General features: G+C 48.8%; 1 protein-coding gene across 6 annotated transcripts in view; it reads left to right on the forward strand.

The window, feature by feature from the left end:
- SRGAP3 (SLIT-ROBO Rho GTPase activating protein 3) overlaps positions 1–18,482 on the forward strand; it is a 261,624-nt gene that overhangs the window by 117,998 nt on the left and 125,144 nt on the right. For all 6 annotated transcript variants that reach the window (XR_008381621.1, XM_053599336.1, XM_053599337.1 and 3 more), the window contains exon 2: positions 8,325–8,517. Coding sequence is in view for 4 of the 6 variants with exons in the window: in XM_053599336.1 (XP_053455311.1) it covers positions 8,325–8,517 (193 nt within the window). In the remaining 2 variants the exon portion in view is untranslated. The remainder of the gene's footprint in view (positions 1–8,324; positions 8,518–18,482) is intronic.

Genomic DNA, 18,482 nt, shown 5'->3' on the forward strand with positions numbered 1-18,482 from the left:
TGGGAAGCTCTCAGCTCCATAAATGTCTGCTCTCACTGCCTCCATTGTGCAGATGGCAAAACCAAGGCCCAGAACGGTAAACTGACTTACCCGAGGTCATACAGCTAGCCAGAATCAAGGTCAGGCTCCTAACTCAGCTAAGTCTGAGGCAGATGTGGCTCTTGGCACTGCAGCACCAAAGGCACCCATTTGGCAGGGCCGAGACTGTGTAAGACTTGAGAAGGCCACTATTATAGGACCAATTCCCCAGGAATCGTGGGCATCAGGGGTGAACCCGTACAGCGCCTGGCAGAGTTCACGGTGGACTCTGGCATCAGGCAGGCCTGGGTTTGAACCCCATGATTCAGGCAGTCCCTTTCCCTTCTCTGGGCTTCAGTTTCCTCATCTGTCAAAGGGTGGGATTCCTACCTCCTCCTCTAGTTAGGTCAGAAGTGATGCTAACTGGCTTGGCTTGGTGAAGGTCAGTAAAGGATGGACAGGTAGGGGACCTTGGCCTACTGAGGGCGAGAGAGGGAGAGAATACGAGGTGCCAGGAACTGGCTGGAGGATGTGAGAAGAGAGCAGCCGGGAGTTCGCTCGCTCGCAGTCTCGGGGTGGCCGCTCTGGGCCCGAGAGGCGGGGCGGGGCGGGGCGCGGAGCCCGGCTGTGGTTGCTGGGGCAACGGCCAGAGGCTGAGTCGGGTTGGGCAGGGCCGAGACTGTGTAAGACTTGAGAAGGCCACTATTATAGGACCAATTCCCCAGGAATCGTGGGCATCAGGGGTGAACCCGTACAGCGCCTGGCAGAGTTCACGGTGGACTCTGGCATCAGGCAGGCCTGGGTTTGAACCCCATGATTCAGGCAGTCCCTTTCCCTTCTCTGGGCTTCAGTTTCCTCATCTGTCAAAGGGTGGGATTCCTACCTCCTCCTCTAGTTAGGTCAGAAGTGATGCTAACTGGCTTGGCTTGGTGAAGGTCAGTAAAGGATGGACAGGTAGGGGACCTTGGCCTACTGAGGGCGAGAGAGGGAGAGAATACGAGGTGCCAGGAACTGGCTGGAGGATGTGAGAAGAGAGCAGCCGGGAGTTCGCTCGCTCGCAGTCTCGGGGTGGCCGCTCTGGGCCCGAGAGGCGGGGCGGGGCGGGGCGCGGAGCCCGGCTGTGGTTGCTGGGGCAACGGCCAGAGGCTGAGTCGGGTTGGGCAGCTGGTGTCCCCGGTGCTGGGCGGCCCCGGCTGAAAGCTGCCTCCAGAGGTGTGGGAGGCTGGAGAAGGGGCGGCGCTGGCAACTCAGTGCTCGGCCTCTGGAGCCTTTTTTGCCGGACCTAGAGGGGGGAAACGTGGGCCAGGCTGGCGAGGAGAGCCGGCCTGGGAGAGAGAACCCGCGCTGAGCGGCTGGAAGCTGGTCTTGGGGTAACTTGACCCTCCTCACGGAGGAGCGGGCGCAGGGCACGAGATGGCCCCTGGGACTCCCCTAGCTCAGTGTCCAGCGTGCCCAATGCACACGATACGTGACTGCGGCAGCAGTGATGTCATTTATTACATCCCTGTTGTGCAAGAGATTTATATGCGTACCATCTCTCACTGTTGACAACCTCACGTGAAAGGTCTAATTCCCCCAAACAAAGACTGGAAGAGCTGAAGCTGAAGTGGAGAAAACCAGGCTGTCTTCAAAGCATCCTACAGGTCGTACTGGAATGGATATGATTTAACTGCCAGGCCCCAGGCCCTGTGCAGGTGGCACCGAGATGACGCGTGGAGTGCAGGGCGGAAACCACCCCTCCCGCGGCGCCATGCCATCTTCTGCTTGCTGAGGGTCCACCAAGTACCCGGCACGTTACCTGGGTTATTTCCAGTCTGATCCTGGCAACAACCTTGCAACCAATGAATGGCTAACCTGGCTTTCTCAAACGGGCTTCACAGTGCTTGTGTGGCAGGAACAACCCTAAGAGAGTGAATTTGCTGGGTCTGTCCACTGGGCCCCATCACCTCCTCTAAGGCTGGAGTTGGAGGGCAAGGGATGGACTCCTTAAAAAGCTGGGCATTGGGCTGGGAGCAATGAAAGTGAAGTCTCCATCATCATTCTGCCCTGGGGGTTCCCAGACTACACTAGCCCCTCTCATTGGTTGGATTGCGCAACAACTCTGAGTAAGACAAAGTCATGACGTCCCTGCCTTTCAGGACCTTACTTTCCTTTAAAGAGATGAGAAATGGCCACAGAAGGAAATAACAGTGAATGATCATCACAGCTAACCTCAACTAAGCCTTTAATACTGTGTTGTCCAATAGAAGTCTCCAAAATGATGGAAATATTCTATACTGTCCAGTGTGGTAGCCACATGTGCCTTTGAGCACTTGAAATGTGGTAGGTGTGACTTAGGAATGAATTCAGTTAAATTTAAATTGCCACATGTGGCTAGTGGCTGCTTTGTTGGACAGTGCAGTGCTAATGTCTGTGAAGCACTGTGCTAGGAGCTTTCTTTGCATTACCACTTACTCTCGTAATAGTATAAAGTAGAGACTATTATCATCCCCATCTTCCCCAAGTGGAAACTGAGTCCCAGGGAAATGAGGAAACCTGCCAGCTAGACATGTACATGTTGCAGGGCCTGGATTTGAACCCCCGGGGGCAGATGAATCCAGAGCCCACTACACTGTGCTGTGAAGCTGAGGTTTCTTCCCCTTACAGGAGGGCCTAAGGTCAAGCTCAGGGGCACTGAAATGGATATGACAGCTGCCAGGCCCCAGGCCCTGTGCAGAAGGCACCGAGATGACAGGTAGGGTGTAGGATGGTGACGAGGGAGAATGGGACCTGATCCCGTCAGGGAAGGCAGCAGCACCCTGACCTGGGTGGGCATGGGGTGGTAGTGGTTCCCGTCTGACCCTTACTCTGGGGTTGAGCACTGGCTCTTCCTCTTTCTGCGGCAAATCCCTGTCCCTCCCTGAGTCTTAGTTGCTTCATCTATAGAACTGGAGTGATAACACTACCAGCCTCGTATGATGATGATAATCAGATATGATTGTGCACAGATGTGATGAGGTATTGTCAGCTGTACCAGACCATATAGCTCATCCTCATCAGCTCCTGAACATTTACACTGGAAAGGTGCCAGCTGCCTCTATGGAGCGGAGGGGCATGTTCTGACTTCATTTTGATTTGGGGGATGAATACTGACTGTGAAATTGGGGTCTGTCTATCCCAGGAGGTGCCAGAAAAGTTAGTGAGTTCTTAGGACAAGGTCCAAGGATTAGAAGTGGGTGGGGTCTCAGAAGCTGCATTTAAAATTGCTCTTTGCACTCATAGTTGGGCCTCTCTTTCTTTTTTTTTTTCCCCAGTATTTTTTTTTTTTTATTGTTGGGGATTCATTGAAGGTACAATAAGCCAGGTTACACTGATCACATTTGTTAGGTAAAGTCCCTCTTGCAATCATGTCTTGCCCCCAGAAGGTGTGGCACACACCAAGGCCCCACCCCTCTCCCTCTTTCCCTCTTTCTTACCTAGGACAGCTACCTGCAGGCTGGGGGCAGAGGCCTCTGGGAGCCAGTTGGCGTTCCTGATGAGTCATACCTACTAACCAGAGTTGCAGGATTGGCATCAAGTTTCTTGATTTGTCTGCCTTTATTCCCCTTTTTATTATGAAAATTTTTAAACATTCCAAAAGTGGAGAGATAGTATAGCAAGCCCCTTCCCCATACCCATTACTACACCCAAAGTTCAACAGTTGAGTCAAGGCCAGTCTTGTTTTACCTAAAACTCTACCATTCTCCATCCCTCAACCCAAGATCCTTTTGAAGCAAATCCCAACATGTTTGCTTTTTAAATAGTCTGTGTGACCCTTTTCTGAATTTCGTGTGGTAGAATAAATTGGCAAAAATTTCAGGGGAGGGCAGTTTAGCAACCTCAGTATCCTAATGCAAATGCCTTTTGGTCTGGCAGTTTCACTTTAAGACTTTATCGTACAGATGATAACCCTGCACATGAGCTAAATGAAGCCTGATTATGGTTCTTCACTCCAACATTGTCATTGACATCAACAGGCTGTCAAACACCTAAGTGTTTAGTAAAGGGGACTGGCTAAAAAAATTTCACAGTAGAACCCTACAGTACTGTGAAAGGATTAAGGAAGTTCTTCATAGAATGATGTGGTCTCATTTTCATGATGTATTCTTAAAAGAAAAAGGTAAGGCATGGGACATTGTGAGTGATCTGTTCCAACATTTATAAAAACAGGGGAAATAGGGCAGTGCCTGTGGCTCAGTGAGCAGGGCGCTGGCCCCACATACTGAGGGTGGCGGGTTCAAACCCTGCCCCGGTCAAACTACAACAAAAAAATAGCTGGGAGTTGTAGCAGGCACCTGTAGTCCCAGCTACTCGGGAGGCTGAGGCAAGAGAATTGCCTAAGCCCAAGAGCGGGAGATTGCTGTGAGCTGTGATGCCATAGCACTCTACCAAGGGTGACAAAGTGAGACTCTGTCTCTAAAAAAACCAAACAAACAGAACAAAACAAACAAACAAACAAAAACAGGGGAAATAATATATTTGAGGTTTCATGTGTACAAATGCAATAATTTCTAGACCAAACCTGAGAGTTTGGTCACCTTGGTAGAGGGAAACTGGGTGGCTGTTGACAGGGGTAAGAGAGAGACTTTTAAATATATTTTTAGACCTTTTGAATTTTGTATCTAATATGAACAATATTCCTAAGTTTCCTATCTAAAAATAGAATTCTTTTTGTTCTGTAGACCTAAAACTTCTCTAAATATAAAATCTGTTAATTATAAAAAGATAGTTCCCCAAATGAGTGGAAAACTATGTCCACACAAAAACTCACACACAGATGTTCAACTACAGCTTTATTCATCACTGCCAACAATTGGAAGCAATCAGCATGTCCTTCAATAGGCGAGTGAATAAGCAATCTGTGAACATTATTCCATATAGCAGACTATTATTTGGCAATAAAAATAAGGAGCTATTAAGCCACCAAAAGGCATGAAGACCCCTAAATGTGTATTAGAAAGAAGCCAGTCTAAAAAGGCTACCCACTGTACGAATCCAACTATGTGACTTTCTGGAAAAGGCGAAACTACCCAGGCAATGAGAAGGTGAGTGGATGCCAGGGGCTGGGGGTAAGGAAGAGGGGAGGTAGGAAGACAGAGCACAGAGGGTTTTTAGGGCGGTGAAACTATCTGTATGATACTGGATTGGTGGATACATTTGTCAAAACCTGTAGAATGTACAACACAGAGGGTGAACCCTAACGTAAACAATGGGATTTAATTAATACTAGCATATCAATATTGGCTCTTCAGCTGTAACAAATGTCCTACACAAATGTAAGATGTCAACAATAGGGGATGCTGTGTGGGGAGAGGGGATATATGAAAACTCTCTGTACTTGCTGGTCAATTTTTTTTTCCCTTGAGACAGAGTCTCACTACGTCGCTCTCAGTAGAGTGCTGTGGCGTCATAGCTCACAGCAACCTCAACTCTTGGGCTTACGTGATTCTCTTGCCTCAGCCTCCCCAGTCGCTGGGACTACAGGCACCTGCCACAATGCCTGGCTATTTTTTGGTTGTGGTTGTCATTATTTGGCAGGCCCGGGCTGGATTCGAACCCGCCAGCTCTGGTGTATGTGGCTGGCGCCTTAGCTGCTGAGCTACAGGCGCCGGGCCTGGTCAGTTTTTTTGTAAGCTTAAAACCACAGTTTTGAATAGCAAATATAGGAGTATTTTTCATATTTTAGATATAAAATTCAAAAGGCAGAAAGTGTATTTTAAAAAATTGAATGCTTAATTACCTTGGATCTGAAGAGCCTCCCTGCTCCACCTACATGTGAAGTTTTTGTGAGGGTGGTGAGGAACAGGAGGAATCTTGTTTTCCTGAAAAGTGGGTCACACTGGGTGTTACCATGGATGGCGGCCTTGGTTCAGGCAAAGTGATCTTCAGTGAGACTGTTGCTTGGCGAGTGAGCATGAGTGTAATAGGGGTGGGCAGGTAGCCAGAGGTGCTTGGGCTTTGAGTGTCAGAAGAGTTTGGTGTGGAGATTTTTTTTTTTGAGACAGAGTCTCACTGTTCCCCTTGGTAGAGTGCTGTGACATCATAGCTCACAGCAACCTCAAACTCTTGGGCTCAAGTGATTCTCTTGCCTCAGCCTCCCTGTACTGGGACTATAGGCACCCCACCATAACACCCCACATTTTTTAGGGACAAGGTCTTGCTCTTGCTCAGGCTGTTCTTGAACCTGTGAGCTCAGGCAATCCACCCGCCTTGGCCTCCCAGAGTGCTAGGGTTACAGGCATGAGCCACTGAGCCCAGCCTAGCCTTGGAGAATTTTGTAAGGCAAGTGGCATAGCGGTGTCAGTGGTTCAGGAGCCTGGGTTGAAGAATTAATTCCACCACTTCTCTGGCCCTCACTGGAAGGTGATCAGCGAGGTCCTCTTCAGCTCTAGAGTGTTGAGGTCAGAGCCTATCCCAACTTTTCAAACCCTTCCCCCTTAATTTTTCTGCTATCCAATGCTGTGCTGTGGCTGGAAGTGTCCCCCAGGGATGGGGCAGAGGTGGGGTGGGGGAGACATCTGCTGAATGAAGTCTGTGTCTTGGGAACAATTCTATTTTATATTATTTCTTTTCTCTCTCTCTTTGAGATCTTCAAGGAAAAAACCAGAGCTCCCAGGCTCCTAACATTAACCTGGAGGGGAGTTAGAAAAACAAGCTAGTTATTCTGGTCCCCTTGGGGACTTGGGACACTGCACCATGGTCAGATTCTGGATGAGTGAGAAGTTGGGCTTTCTCCTGTAAAAGAGGGAATAGGTCCAGGGAGGTGGGAAAGGAGAGTGGCCATGCCACCCAGAACAGGGCACAGTGTCAGGCAGAGCAGTTTCAGGAAAGAGAGGGAATTGAAGCAGAGGGCCTCTCTGCCTGGATAATCCCCTCTGCCTGGATACCCTTGGGATGTCTTTCTGTCCTCCAGAGTAGGTCTGCCTCAGTGTGAGGACCAGCTCTTTGAAGGATGATGAAATGACACGGGCCCCCAATCCCAGACAGGGCCCACATTTAGGCAGGGAAGGTTTGGCATTTCAAGGACTGTCTTAAATTGTTTTCAGAGTCCATTGAGGAATAAAGTTTGGGACTGCTGGGTGGATGGCTTTGAATTCCATGCTGAGGACTTAGACTTAACACTCAGGTGCAGGAGAACCATATTTCTGAGCTGGTTGCTGGTGTGAGAGGCTGAGCTGTTTGGGCAGCTCCTAGGATGGCCTGGAAGGAGTCAATACATTGGGACAGTGAAAATATGACAGGCTTGAAGGTGATGAAATTGGCTGTGGTTATTGGGATTTGGCTGTGACTTTTAAACTCCAGCTCCTGGCTTTTGAACTTTTGCCTTGGTTGGACAGACCTGATGTGTGAGCTGCATTCCTCTCCTGCCACCTAAGATGTTTATACGTGGAATTCAAGGTGATTTTAAAGAGGAGCAACAGACATGGCTTTGAATAACACTGAAACCCAAGAGGCAACAGCATGCCCTTTTCAGCCCTCTCCCAGTCCTGACTGTATCTGGAGAAAGTCTTTCTTTCTTTTTTTTTTTAGAGACAGAGTCTCACTTTGTTGCCCTTGATAGAGTGCTATGGCATCACAGCTCACAGCAACCTCCAGCTCTTGGGCTTAGGCGATTCTCTTGCCTCAGCCTCCTAAGTATCTGGGACTACAGGCGCTTACTACAACGCCCGGCTATTTTTTTTGTTGCAGTTGGGCCGGGGCTGGGTTTGAACCTGCCACCCTTGGTATATGGGGCTGGCACCCTATTCACTGAGCCACAGGCGCCGCCCGAGAAAGTCTTTCTTAATGACTCTCACACTGCCATTTTCCTTTGGTTGATAAAAATCAGCAGCTTAGGTTTCTATAAAGAATTTTATAAAATTTCTATTTTCATTTATTATTTCCTGTGTCCCAGACCCAAGGGTCCTAGTTTTCCATTTTGCTGTAATGATAGAAAACTGCATTTTAAACAAGATCATTTCAGTAAGAAAAGTGAGTCAATTCACTACATCAGATGGAAAAGATAATAATGCTGGGACGTGTAAATATGGCACAGATCGTGGTGGTGACATGTGGCGATTCAAATTTGGGAAATATTAGGTTACTCCAAGTGACAAAAACCAGTGTGTGCCAAATCTTTGTGCCAGTGCTTTGCCCAGCAAGGTCTAGTCCCCGAGTGGTCTTGGAGATGCTCTGGGTGGCCGTGATGGGGAGGGAGCTGCCAGAATTGCAGAGCCCAGGTCAGCAGGGCGGGTCTCACTGCCACCCCCACACCAGTCTAATACTCCTGCCCTTGCCTCTGCCCACAGAGATCCGCACGCAGCTGGTGGAGCAGTTCAAATGTCTGGAGCAGCAATCGGAGTCACGGCTGCAGCTGCTTCAAGACCTCCAGGAGTTTTTCCGCCGGAAAGCTGAGATCGAGCTTGAGTACTCCCGCAGCCTGGAGAAACTGGCTGAGCGGTTCTCCTCCAAGATCCGCAGCTCCAGGGAACACCAGTTCAAGTGAGAAGTTGGCCAGGGGCCGCAGGAGTGGGAGGCAGCACTGGGGTGGGCAGACGGTTGGCGGCAGGGCAGAGTGTGTGTGCCTTTGAGGTACTGGGGAAGCGGGTTACTTAGACCTCCAAGCCTCAGTCCTCCTCCTGTGTAAAGTGAAGCTAGAAGGACTTTGTGCAGAAGGTTGCTGAAAGGGATAAATGAATAACCGAAGAAAAGTGCTTGTCACAGACAGTGCTCAATAAATTGTGGTTGCTGTTATTATTATTATCTAGCACCCAGCACTGAGCTAGCCTCCATTTGTGCCCAGATGAGACCCCACCTTCCTTCAGCACATCCTGACCCCATCCAGGCATCTTTTATTTGGGCCTCAGCCAGCCTGCTTCCCAGTTTCTTCAGCGTGATGACCTTAGAACTCCTTCATGAAACTGATTCTCGAGGCATGCCTCTTCCCTGCTTCCCTAGAGGACCTCTGTTTCAAGTCCTCCCTAATTCACATATTTAAGATGCACAAACTCTCCTGGGTCCTGACTTCTCACACTCAAAGCTCTGAGTTCATGAAGGCTCCCTCTGCTTGGGCACTGACTTGGTGGGCTTTGAATCCTCCAGCTACGAAAACTTTTGCATTCAGTACTCGCCAGGTGCAGGTGGGAGGCAGCAAACCTCACTTGGACAGTGTTCACCATTCTTCAGGTCACCCTGGCCAGCTCTGTCTCTCCCTCAGCCCTGCTTCCTGATTCTCCCCACCTCCTTGTATCATTTCTCCAGCAAATGGCCCTTAACTGCAGGAGACAGGCGACATGCTTCATCTCAGCTAACCTGCTTCCCCTTCCTCTGGGTCCCATCCTGCTTTTCTCTTTATATATATTTTTTAATTCTGGTAAAGTGCACACAACATAAAATTTACCATCTGAACCATTTTTAAATGTACAGTTGTTCAGTGGCATTAAGTACATTTGGATTATTATTATTATTATTATTTTTGCAGTTTTTGGCCAAGGCTGGGTTTGAACCCGCCACCTCTGGCATATGGGGCTGGCGCTCTACTCCTTTGAGCCACAGGCGCTGCCCTACATTTGCATTATTATTATACAATCATCACCACCATCCATCCCCAGAACTTTTTCATCTTTCTTATCTTTTTGTCTTGTTTCACTTAGTGTATTGTGTTCAAGGTCATCTGGTTGTTAGTTTGTTAGTATGTTAGCGTTTCCTTCTTTTTAAGACTACATAATATTCCTTTATATAGATAGAACACATTTTAATTTTCCATTCGTCCTTCAATGGACACTTGGGTTGCCTTCACCTTCCTGTGTCCATTTTTTGCATTCCGCTCTGTCCAGGGAGCTTTCTTCCTTGAAAATTCTCTAGTCATCTCCCTTCCTCAGTGCTACAGCATTTGAACACTCACTATGTGCCTTCTTTCTTTGGCATTTGGAGATAAGAAATCGCTTTAGTAAAAGGCAAAACTTAAATTCATACCTGCAAATACCAAGCTTCTTTTTTCACCCAGTCTCATCTATTCAAACTTTCACTGCAGGAGAAAGCTTCTACTGAGAACATTCTCCCAGGCCTGGTGGAGGCCCTTCCACACACAAATATATCAGAAAGTCTCATTTGTTCGGTATGTTTTTTGGAGAAAATTTGTGCTTTTTCAAACACTAAAGGTAAAATGCTCATTGTATACAATGTAGAAAAGTAAGACAGAAACTGTCACTTATTACCCCGCTGCTCAAAGGCAGCCACAGCTCACATTTTGGAGTCTTTTATCACTTGTCTTTTAGTAATAACAACAGTGATAATTTATTGAGTGCATTAATACTTACTTTGCACAGGGTGGGTATTGCTACCCCATTGTAAGATGAGGACAGTGAAACTCTTGAGCGAGCAGCCCATCCAGACGTGACTGTGGACAGTAATTGGAAAGAGATAGTATTGAACTTCCCACTGCTGTTCTGCCTCCCTGGCCGTGGATAGGAAAAGGCCTGGGTGCAGCCTGAGGGCAGCTGTGGAATCTGGACCATCCCCTAAAACCACCTGGGCAGACGCATGTCACTCTGAGCTGTCACTGGAGCCACATACATCTCCGGCTCCCCAGCTGCAGACAGGGCTGTGTGGTGGGACCGGCTGGGGCCTCTCTCTTGCCCCTCTCCCTCTTGGTTTGGAAGCAGCTCCCTTCCCATTCTCAGTGTGAACATGGGGAGAGAGGGAGAGGTGGGGGTCGGAGGGGATGGGGGATACCCTGTTTCCTTGCATTTCCTATAATGAGCTCAGCCAGCCCCTCACGGGTTCATTAACCAAGGCCACCATACGGAACGGGAGCCCCAGCTGGCAATCGGGCCAAGCAGGTTGCTTGACACACTATGAAAGTCTAATTAGGGGGTTGGCTCAGGCCAGTGCAGCTGGAGCAGGCCCTGTGCACAATGCTAATGTGATGGCAAGGCCATCTTGGCTTCTGGAAACAGATAGTCTCTAGGGCCAGGCTGGACTCACCCTTTCACCCCAGGACACTGACTAACCTCTGGCTACCTCTTTGGAGCTCAGTGTACTCGGCCTGTTCATTGCCCTGGGTCCTTCATCCTGGCTGTCCTGAGAAGCCTTGCCTTGCCTGATAGTTCATTTACATGTGTCCATCTGCCTACCAGGGCCTCGGGGGCAGGGCCCAGGTCTTGTTTGTCCTGACTGCAGTGCTGGGCAGAGCTGGGGTGTTTGTGAATGAGTGGGAGGAAGGGTGAGGATTTACTTGGTCTATACCGCCCGCCCTGGCTGATGGATTTGGTGCAGACAGCAAATTGTTTGCCCAAGATCTTACAGAAAACGAGGGGCATACCTGGGATAAGAAGTCAGGTCTCCTACAAGTACAAACATTAACATGGGTGGATCTCAAAAATAAAATGTTAAGTGAAAAGAAACATGTCAAGAATAGGTACAGTATGTACATTTTCATTCATGTGAAGCTTCAAACAATGCAGCCTGAAGAGGGCTATGGGGAGTAGTGACCATACACAAAAGCAAGGAAAGGATTAACGAAGTTTAAAATCGTGGTGGAGAATGCGTCTTCTCCTTTCAGGGGACAGAGAAACACATGGGGTTTTCTGGAATATAGACCTGGTAATGTTCTGTCTTTCAGCCTGTGTGCTGGATACAAAGGAATCCGTTTGATTTGTCTTTAGACAAAATGCATAGACCTTTATACATTCTTTTATATACCTGGCATATTTTATAATGAAAAATAAGATTTAAAACATTAAAAAAGAGAGAGAGGAAATTCAGGTCCTTTGACTCCGAGACCAGTGTTCTTCCTTTTGCTCTGTGGCCACGTCTGTCTGAGGCCCTGGCTGTTCCCTGCTTTCCCAGGCAATTGAAAAGCCTGAGCTGCCCCCGAGGTGCCGTGTTCAGGGCTGTGCTCACCTGGGCCAAGTTCCACACTGCCGTGACTCAAAGAAAGGGTCAGAGGGTTTCCCAGGGTCAGGATGAGCATTTCGAGAACAACATCATCACATTTCTTTTCCAACATTACATGTTTCAGTGCTAGCAAACCTTTTGCAAAGCACTGTGGCGTCTTGGCTCTCTCATAATCCAGATGCTGACCCAGAGAAGTAGTGAGGGAAACAATGGTTTTATCTCTAGTGAACGGAGCAACAGAAAAGCCAAGTGGCTTATTTTACCAAGGACACACGGGGAGGTGTTGAGCTTGAAAATCCAGGTTGCCTGGTTTCTAGCTCGGCTGTTCTCCCGCAAAGCCATTTGCTCCTTCGTTTATTTGAAATGTGTGCTTTGAGGAACTCTTATTTTCCTGGACTGTGCACAAGGATAAATGAGACACAGTGCCTGCTCTCGGACACTGAGAGACAAGAGCGTGGCTTGGGGGATGTTGGTGTGGCTGGGGAGGCACTGATCTCTGTGGCTGTGCCCTTTGGTCCCCACACTTCCTTGCCCTCAGCCCTCAGCGTTTAGCTGTCACTTCCTCTGTAAGTCTTCCCAGGTTCTGACCTGGTGCCTGTAATACACTGATGTGCTTATTTATTTGCTTATTCAACCGGTGCTTATGGAGCATCCAGCACGGGCTAGTCCCTGAGTTTCCAGGAGCTTACCATCTAGTGGAGGAGAGACAGGAATAAAAGCAATCAAAAAAAGACAAACTGTAACCAAATGATTGCTATTTTGGAAGTAAACATAATGTGAAATTATGTGATCTGCTCTGCATAACAGAAATCCCCCCCCCATTTAATATATCTCATGATTTAAGGGGAATTGGACAGGGCTCAGCTGGGAGGCTTTTCTGCTTTCTGCAGGGCATGGACTGCAGTGGTTTGGTACTCTCGAACTGGTGGCTGGTCTGGTCTGGAGAATCCAAGATGGCTTTAGTCACATGCCCAGCACTTTGGTGGGGACAACTCTGTTGGACTGCCTGTTCCTCTAGCTACACCTCAGACTTTGGGCATGATGGCTCAGGGATCCTGAAAAGGAGGCTGGCAGCTTCAGTGGTCATAAACACTAGGCTGGCATAGTGTCACCCTCAAGATTCTATTGCCCAAAGCTGTCTTAGCCCCAGCTCAGCTTCAGGGGAGGGGAAGTAAGCCCTCCTCTCATTAGTGCAGTGTTAAAGGTCTGGCAGCCACTTTCTTTTCTTTCTTTCTTTTTTTTTTTGCGACCAAGCCTCAAGCTGTCACCCTCAGTAGAGTGCCGTGGCATCACAGCTCACAGCAACCTCCAACTCCTGGGCTCAAGTGATTCTCCTGCCTCCGCCTCCTAAGTAGCTGGGACTACAGGTGCCCACCACACGCCCGGCTATTTTTTGGTTGCAGCCGTCATTGTTGTTTGGTGGGTCCAGCCTGGATTCGAACCCGCCAGCTCAGGTGTATGTGGCTGGTGCCTTAGCTGCTTGAGCCACAGGCGCCGAGCCAGCAGCCCACTTTCTTATGCTACCCTGAGCGAGGACCAAGGACTGTGGCTGGGGACGGCCTCTGGAGGGAGTGGTGTTCAGGCTGAGTCCTGAGAGATGGGGGGAAGCAGCCACGGGACAATCTGTGGGCAGAGGTGGTGGGGGCTGGAGAGGGGGAAGCAGAGGGTTGCACGAGGCCATTTACCATTGTGAAAGGCCACCCCAGGGTGGAAAGGGAAAGAGTAGAGCTGAGGAGACTTGCGAGTGTGAGGTGTAGCTCTCTAGGGGGAGCCTGGCCAGGGAGGGAACCAGGTGAGTGGGCAGAAGTGATCAGATGCTGGGAAATCACTCAGATGAGGACTGGAGGGGATGGAGGAAATAAGGATGTCTCTGATTTGAGCTGGGAAGGACTTGGGGAGGAAAGGAGGCAAAAGCTCCGACCCTGTATTGTCATTGCCTGTTGGCTTATCTGTCCCCTTGTGGATGGCCACTGGGCTGCAGGATCCAGGGTGAGGCTGACTGTTGACCTGGGGTCCCCAGCATCTAGCACAAAACTCGGCACATAGGTGTCACTAAATGTTTTTTGAATGAATGAATGCAACTCAAGTGGTAATTAGAGTTGCTTGCGGGGGAACAGGACGCGGGACATTTTTTTTTTTTTTTTGTAGAGACAGAGTCTCGCTGTACCGCCCTCGGGTAGAGTGCCGTGGCGTCACAGCTCACAGCAACCTCTAACTCTTGGGCTTACGCGATTCTCTTGCCTCAGCCTCCCGAGCAGCTGGGACTACAGGCGCCTGCCACAACGCCCGGCTATTTTTCTGTTGCAGTTCGGCCGGGGCCGGGTTTGAATCCACCACCCTCGGCATATGGGGCCGGCGCCCTACTCACTGAGCCACAGGCGCCGCCCCAGGACGCGGGACATTTATGTTCTTGCATCCTTAGATGCTTGGCGAGGCCATTTGGGTGAATCGTCACCCACTTGCGTGCTTGCACCCGGCACTATGTTGCTGAGAGGACGGAGTGTGGACTTACAAGGGTGTCCCTGTCTAGGAAGTCGGGCCTGAGCAAGGCTGGAGCTAGAGCGCTCGCTTACAAAGTGTGGTGCTAGCCAGCAGTGTTGAAATAAGGTCTTGTCAGAAATGCAGGATCCTAGTCCCTGCTGGATCAGGAATTCTGGGGCGGGGGCCCAGCAATCCAGTTTTAACAAGCTCTCTGGGGGCTCCAGTGATGCTTCACGGGCGTGATGATTTTCCGAGTGATAAGTTGTCTACAACTCACTTTCAGGCTGTGCTGGCCTTCCCTCCTCTCCACCTGCACAAAACCCATGAGCCACTGCCTGCCCCGAACCTGGCTTCTCCTCCTGCAGGCCAGCAGCTGACAGCCTTCCTGAGCGGCATATGGCATAGAGGGTGGTACACATGGGTCCTGGAAACTTGCGCCTCGGGGAAGGTGATGTCCTCGCCCTAAGTGAGCTGGGCAGCTCCGTGGAGACAGAGGTTTCCTGGGGCATTTTCTTCCTCCAGAGGAATATTTTCTAAAACATCAATATTTTGAGATGTTTGATTGAGAGAGCGTAAGAGGGGGAGGAAGAGAAGGTGCTGACTTCTTCCCGAAAGCTATTTAACCACAGAATTCTCCCTCCCCATAATATTTCTTAATATTTCACAAGCTGGGACTCTCTAAGATTCAGTTTGACACATATTCTAGAGAGATGCTGGATTACTCTCTGTAGAAGTGACGTTCTATGCAAATAATGCTCTGGATTTGGCTGACAGATCCCCCTTTTGACTCTTTCCCAGTTTTTGATGCCCGTCACTTTACAGGGGATGTATCTCTTGAAAATGCTCCATCCAGAGGGTTAAGTGTTGGTTGTTACTATGTCAGCTGCTGTGAAAAAAAGCAACAGGGAATCCTGCTCAAATATTTTAAAAATGTTGGGGGAAAGTCCGAATTTAGAAAGTGCTGGGAGGTGCTTGGCTAGTGAATGAATAATATTCCATGCAAATATGCTATGCAAAGGAGGTTTGGAGCACCTTCCAGCTTCTCAGAGCAGTTGGGAGGGAGGATTCCTAGCTTTATATCTAAGAAACACCACTTTTTATTGGGGATAAAACATCACAGAATTTTTTCACAGATGTAGCATTTCTCTAAAAAGATGCTATAATTTAGACTTAGCCTTCTAGACTGTTCCTAAAAAGGAGAAGCATTTTTTTTTGGGTAGCGCACACATTGAGCATATAAATAAATAGGCAAAGGATTCAGAATGAAAAGGTTCGCTCAGAGTGGGGCAGGGACAGAGAAAGCCCTCAGGTGGGGCTTGCGTCTCCTGGCTGTCACTGTAACTGTGACTGGCTTTCTGGAGTTGCTGTTCTCCCAGCACAGCGTGCCAGCTGGATCCTTCCTGACTGTTCTGTGCCGTGCCGTGCCGTGCCGTGCCGTGCTGATTGTTTAATCCTCCAAGTACCCTTCACATCCCCGTCGCCACGTGCCACATGCTCTCCTGGGTGTCTGAGGTGCCTCGTCTCATTGCACGTCAATGGGAAATGCTTGATCTGTGAGGCAGGTGCTGTCTGTATCTTTCTAGTTGAAAATATTGAGGTTTTGAGAAATTAAGTAATTTGCCTGGAGGGACACAGCTGCAGCGGGTAGGTGGCGGAGCTAGGATTCTAATCTTGGTTTATCTGAGTCTGAAATGTAAAACTGCATTCAGCCGCTGCCTTTGGGCACATCCCCTCACCTTTCTGGGCCTGGGCAGTGCTTCCTGAGGGTCACCCACCCATCCAGGCCGCGCAGGGCTTCCCTCCTCTCCTCCAGGTCAATGCCCGCTCCACAAGGGCCAGCTTGGTGCTTGGTTCCTCCGTGATCCCAGGCCCACCGTCAGCTGCTCCTCTGGCTCCCTCAGGAGTTTACTCCTCTCTCATGGGGCTCAGGTCAGATTTTCAGGGAATGAGTCAGTTCATACGTCTGGTTGTCCCCCTGCCATCTGCTTGAAGACAGGAGGCCGTTTCTAATCTCTCTCTGATGCTCTATTTAAGATTTTTGACTGAATAACTGCAAAGACCAAGTCACTACCAAATGCTTTCTTTAAACATGTGATGAAAATAGATCAATTTTGTGTAGCCTCAGAAGGAGAGAAGTGAGGTCCAAAGATAGTGCTATCAGAGAAGCAGACTCCCACTCAACTTTAAGAACATTCCAGTAGCCAGAGCTGTCTACTGATGAAAGGGCTGCCTTGGAGGCTAGTGACTTCTCAGGGCACAGAGGTATGTATGCACAGCCCAGTATTTAGGGGGGCATTTCTGTAACAGGATGGATGGCCAAAAAGAGAGAGGAATTATTGATGACACATGAACCGTAAATATTGCACTGTTTTTTCAATTCTCTTTCGATTTTCTGGTGGCCTTGGTGATCTCAGTTTGGTACTAGCATATTATAGTAGCGTAACACCTCTCTCATCTCAACAAATGGAGAACAGACTTCAGGCATAAGCACCTACCTAAGATTGATTTTACTGTTTTGTTTTCCCTGCATTTGTTTCTTCAGTTACCTTCTACTTCTGGTAAGTGAGCGGTAAGAAAGGTGTTTTTTTTTTTTTTTTTTTTTTTTATAAATAAAGACTAGGAAATCCTTTGGAAATAAAATGATTTAAGTAAAAAAGGACAATCTAAGAGATAAAGAAGTACAGTGGTATGCAGGAATGGCCAGATCACCCCTAAGGTCCCTTCCAGATCCTCCTGGAGCGTGAACCTGTTCCATCTCCACCTTCTCCATCCTCCACCTTCCTTTTTTCATTGGTTAGGAGACTCAGCCTAAAGAGTAGACTTCACAATGGCTACAGCTCCTCTCGCTCTCTCTCGGCAGAGTCTCATTCTGTGTCATAGAGTGCTGTGGTGTCATCATCGCTCACAGCAACCTCAAACTCTTGGGCTCAAGTGATCCTCTTGGCTCAGCAACCCATGTAGCTGAGACTACAGTTGCCCATCACAATGCCTGGTTAGTTTTCTATTTTTAGTATAGATGGGGTCTTGCTCCTGGCTCTGGCTGGTCTTGCTGAACTCAAGCAATCCACCCACCCACCTTGCCTCCCAGAGTACCAAGATTACAAGCGTGAGCTACCATGCCTGGCCTCCCCTTTGCTCTTGGCAATTTTTCTGGCTAGCTATTTCCCAGATCCCATACGAAGTTCCCCGGAATCCTCAGAGACTAAAACCAGCAACTTCCAAAGCATTAACTGGCATGTGGTTTATTTGTATATGTATATGATAGACATGTATACATACATGTCATTTTTTATACTAAAAATGAAAAATAGATGTTGTAATACAGGAGATTTTAACCAGTGGTAATGTGCAGGGGTTTAGTTTTGATTCAGTTCTTTAGGCAGTTACAGACTCTCAGGCTCCACGCACTTCTCCCTCAGAGCCCTGTTGACTTCTGCCATTTTCTACTTACTTATATGATTATTTGGTGGTGGTTTGAGGCCCCGCTAGACTAAGCTCCACGGGGCAGGTGGTGTGGCTTATTCTGCTTACCATTCTCTAGCACGGAAGAGGCACAAAGGTAACTATTTGTCGAATGAATGATTCATGCTACAAGCAAGTGCAATGAATTTCAGATCCTTCTTGGGGCAACTTAGGTAGCACAAGGTTACCCACCCCTTTTTGGCCTTGGAACTCAGTGAGGTAGCACGTTAAGAGGCACCTTTTTCTGGCGGCTGGCTGAGCGAGCCCAATGTAAGCCCTGAGTGGGTTCTGAAGGGGAGCAGAAGCCAGTAGCCAGGATTGGCTCCTGGGGGATGGTATGTCGCTTGCTGGAGCTTGCCCGCCTCCCAGAGCAACCAGGATCCTGGGCGGCTTTGGATGCATCTGCAACATGGGGCTTGGAGATAGGTTCTGTTTGCTAAGCGGAATTTTCCAGCCTCCAGCTGAGAAGCTGGAGGAGCCAGCTCACTGCTAATTTCATTTTCCCAACTCACCAGCTTGGCAAAGCCTCGCTTCTCTAGCTGCAGTCTTTTGGAACCTCATACCCAGCTCCCCTAGCCAAAGAAAGAAAAAGCTGTGACTCACCAGAAACGTTCATTGCTATTTTC

The sequence above is a fragment of the Nycticebus coucang genome, chromosome 8 (genome assembly GCF_027406575.1).
Source record: "Nycticebus coucang isolate mNycCou1 chromosome 8, mNycCou1.pri, whole genome shotgun sequence".
In the NCBI taxonomy this organism is placed as follows: Eukaryota; Metazoa; Chordata; class Mammalia; order Primates; family Lorisidae; genus Nycticebus; species Nycticebus coucang.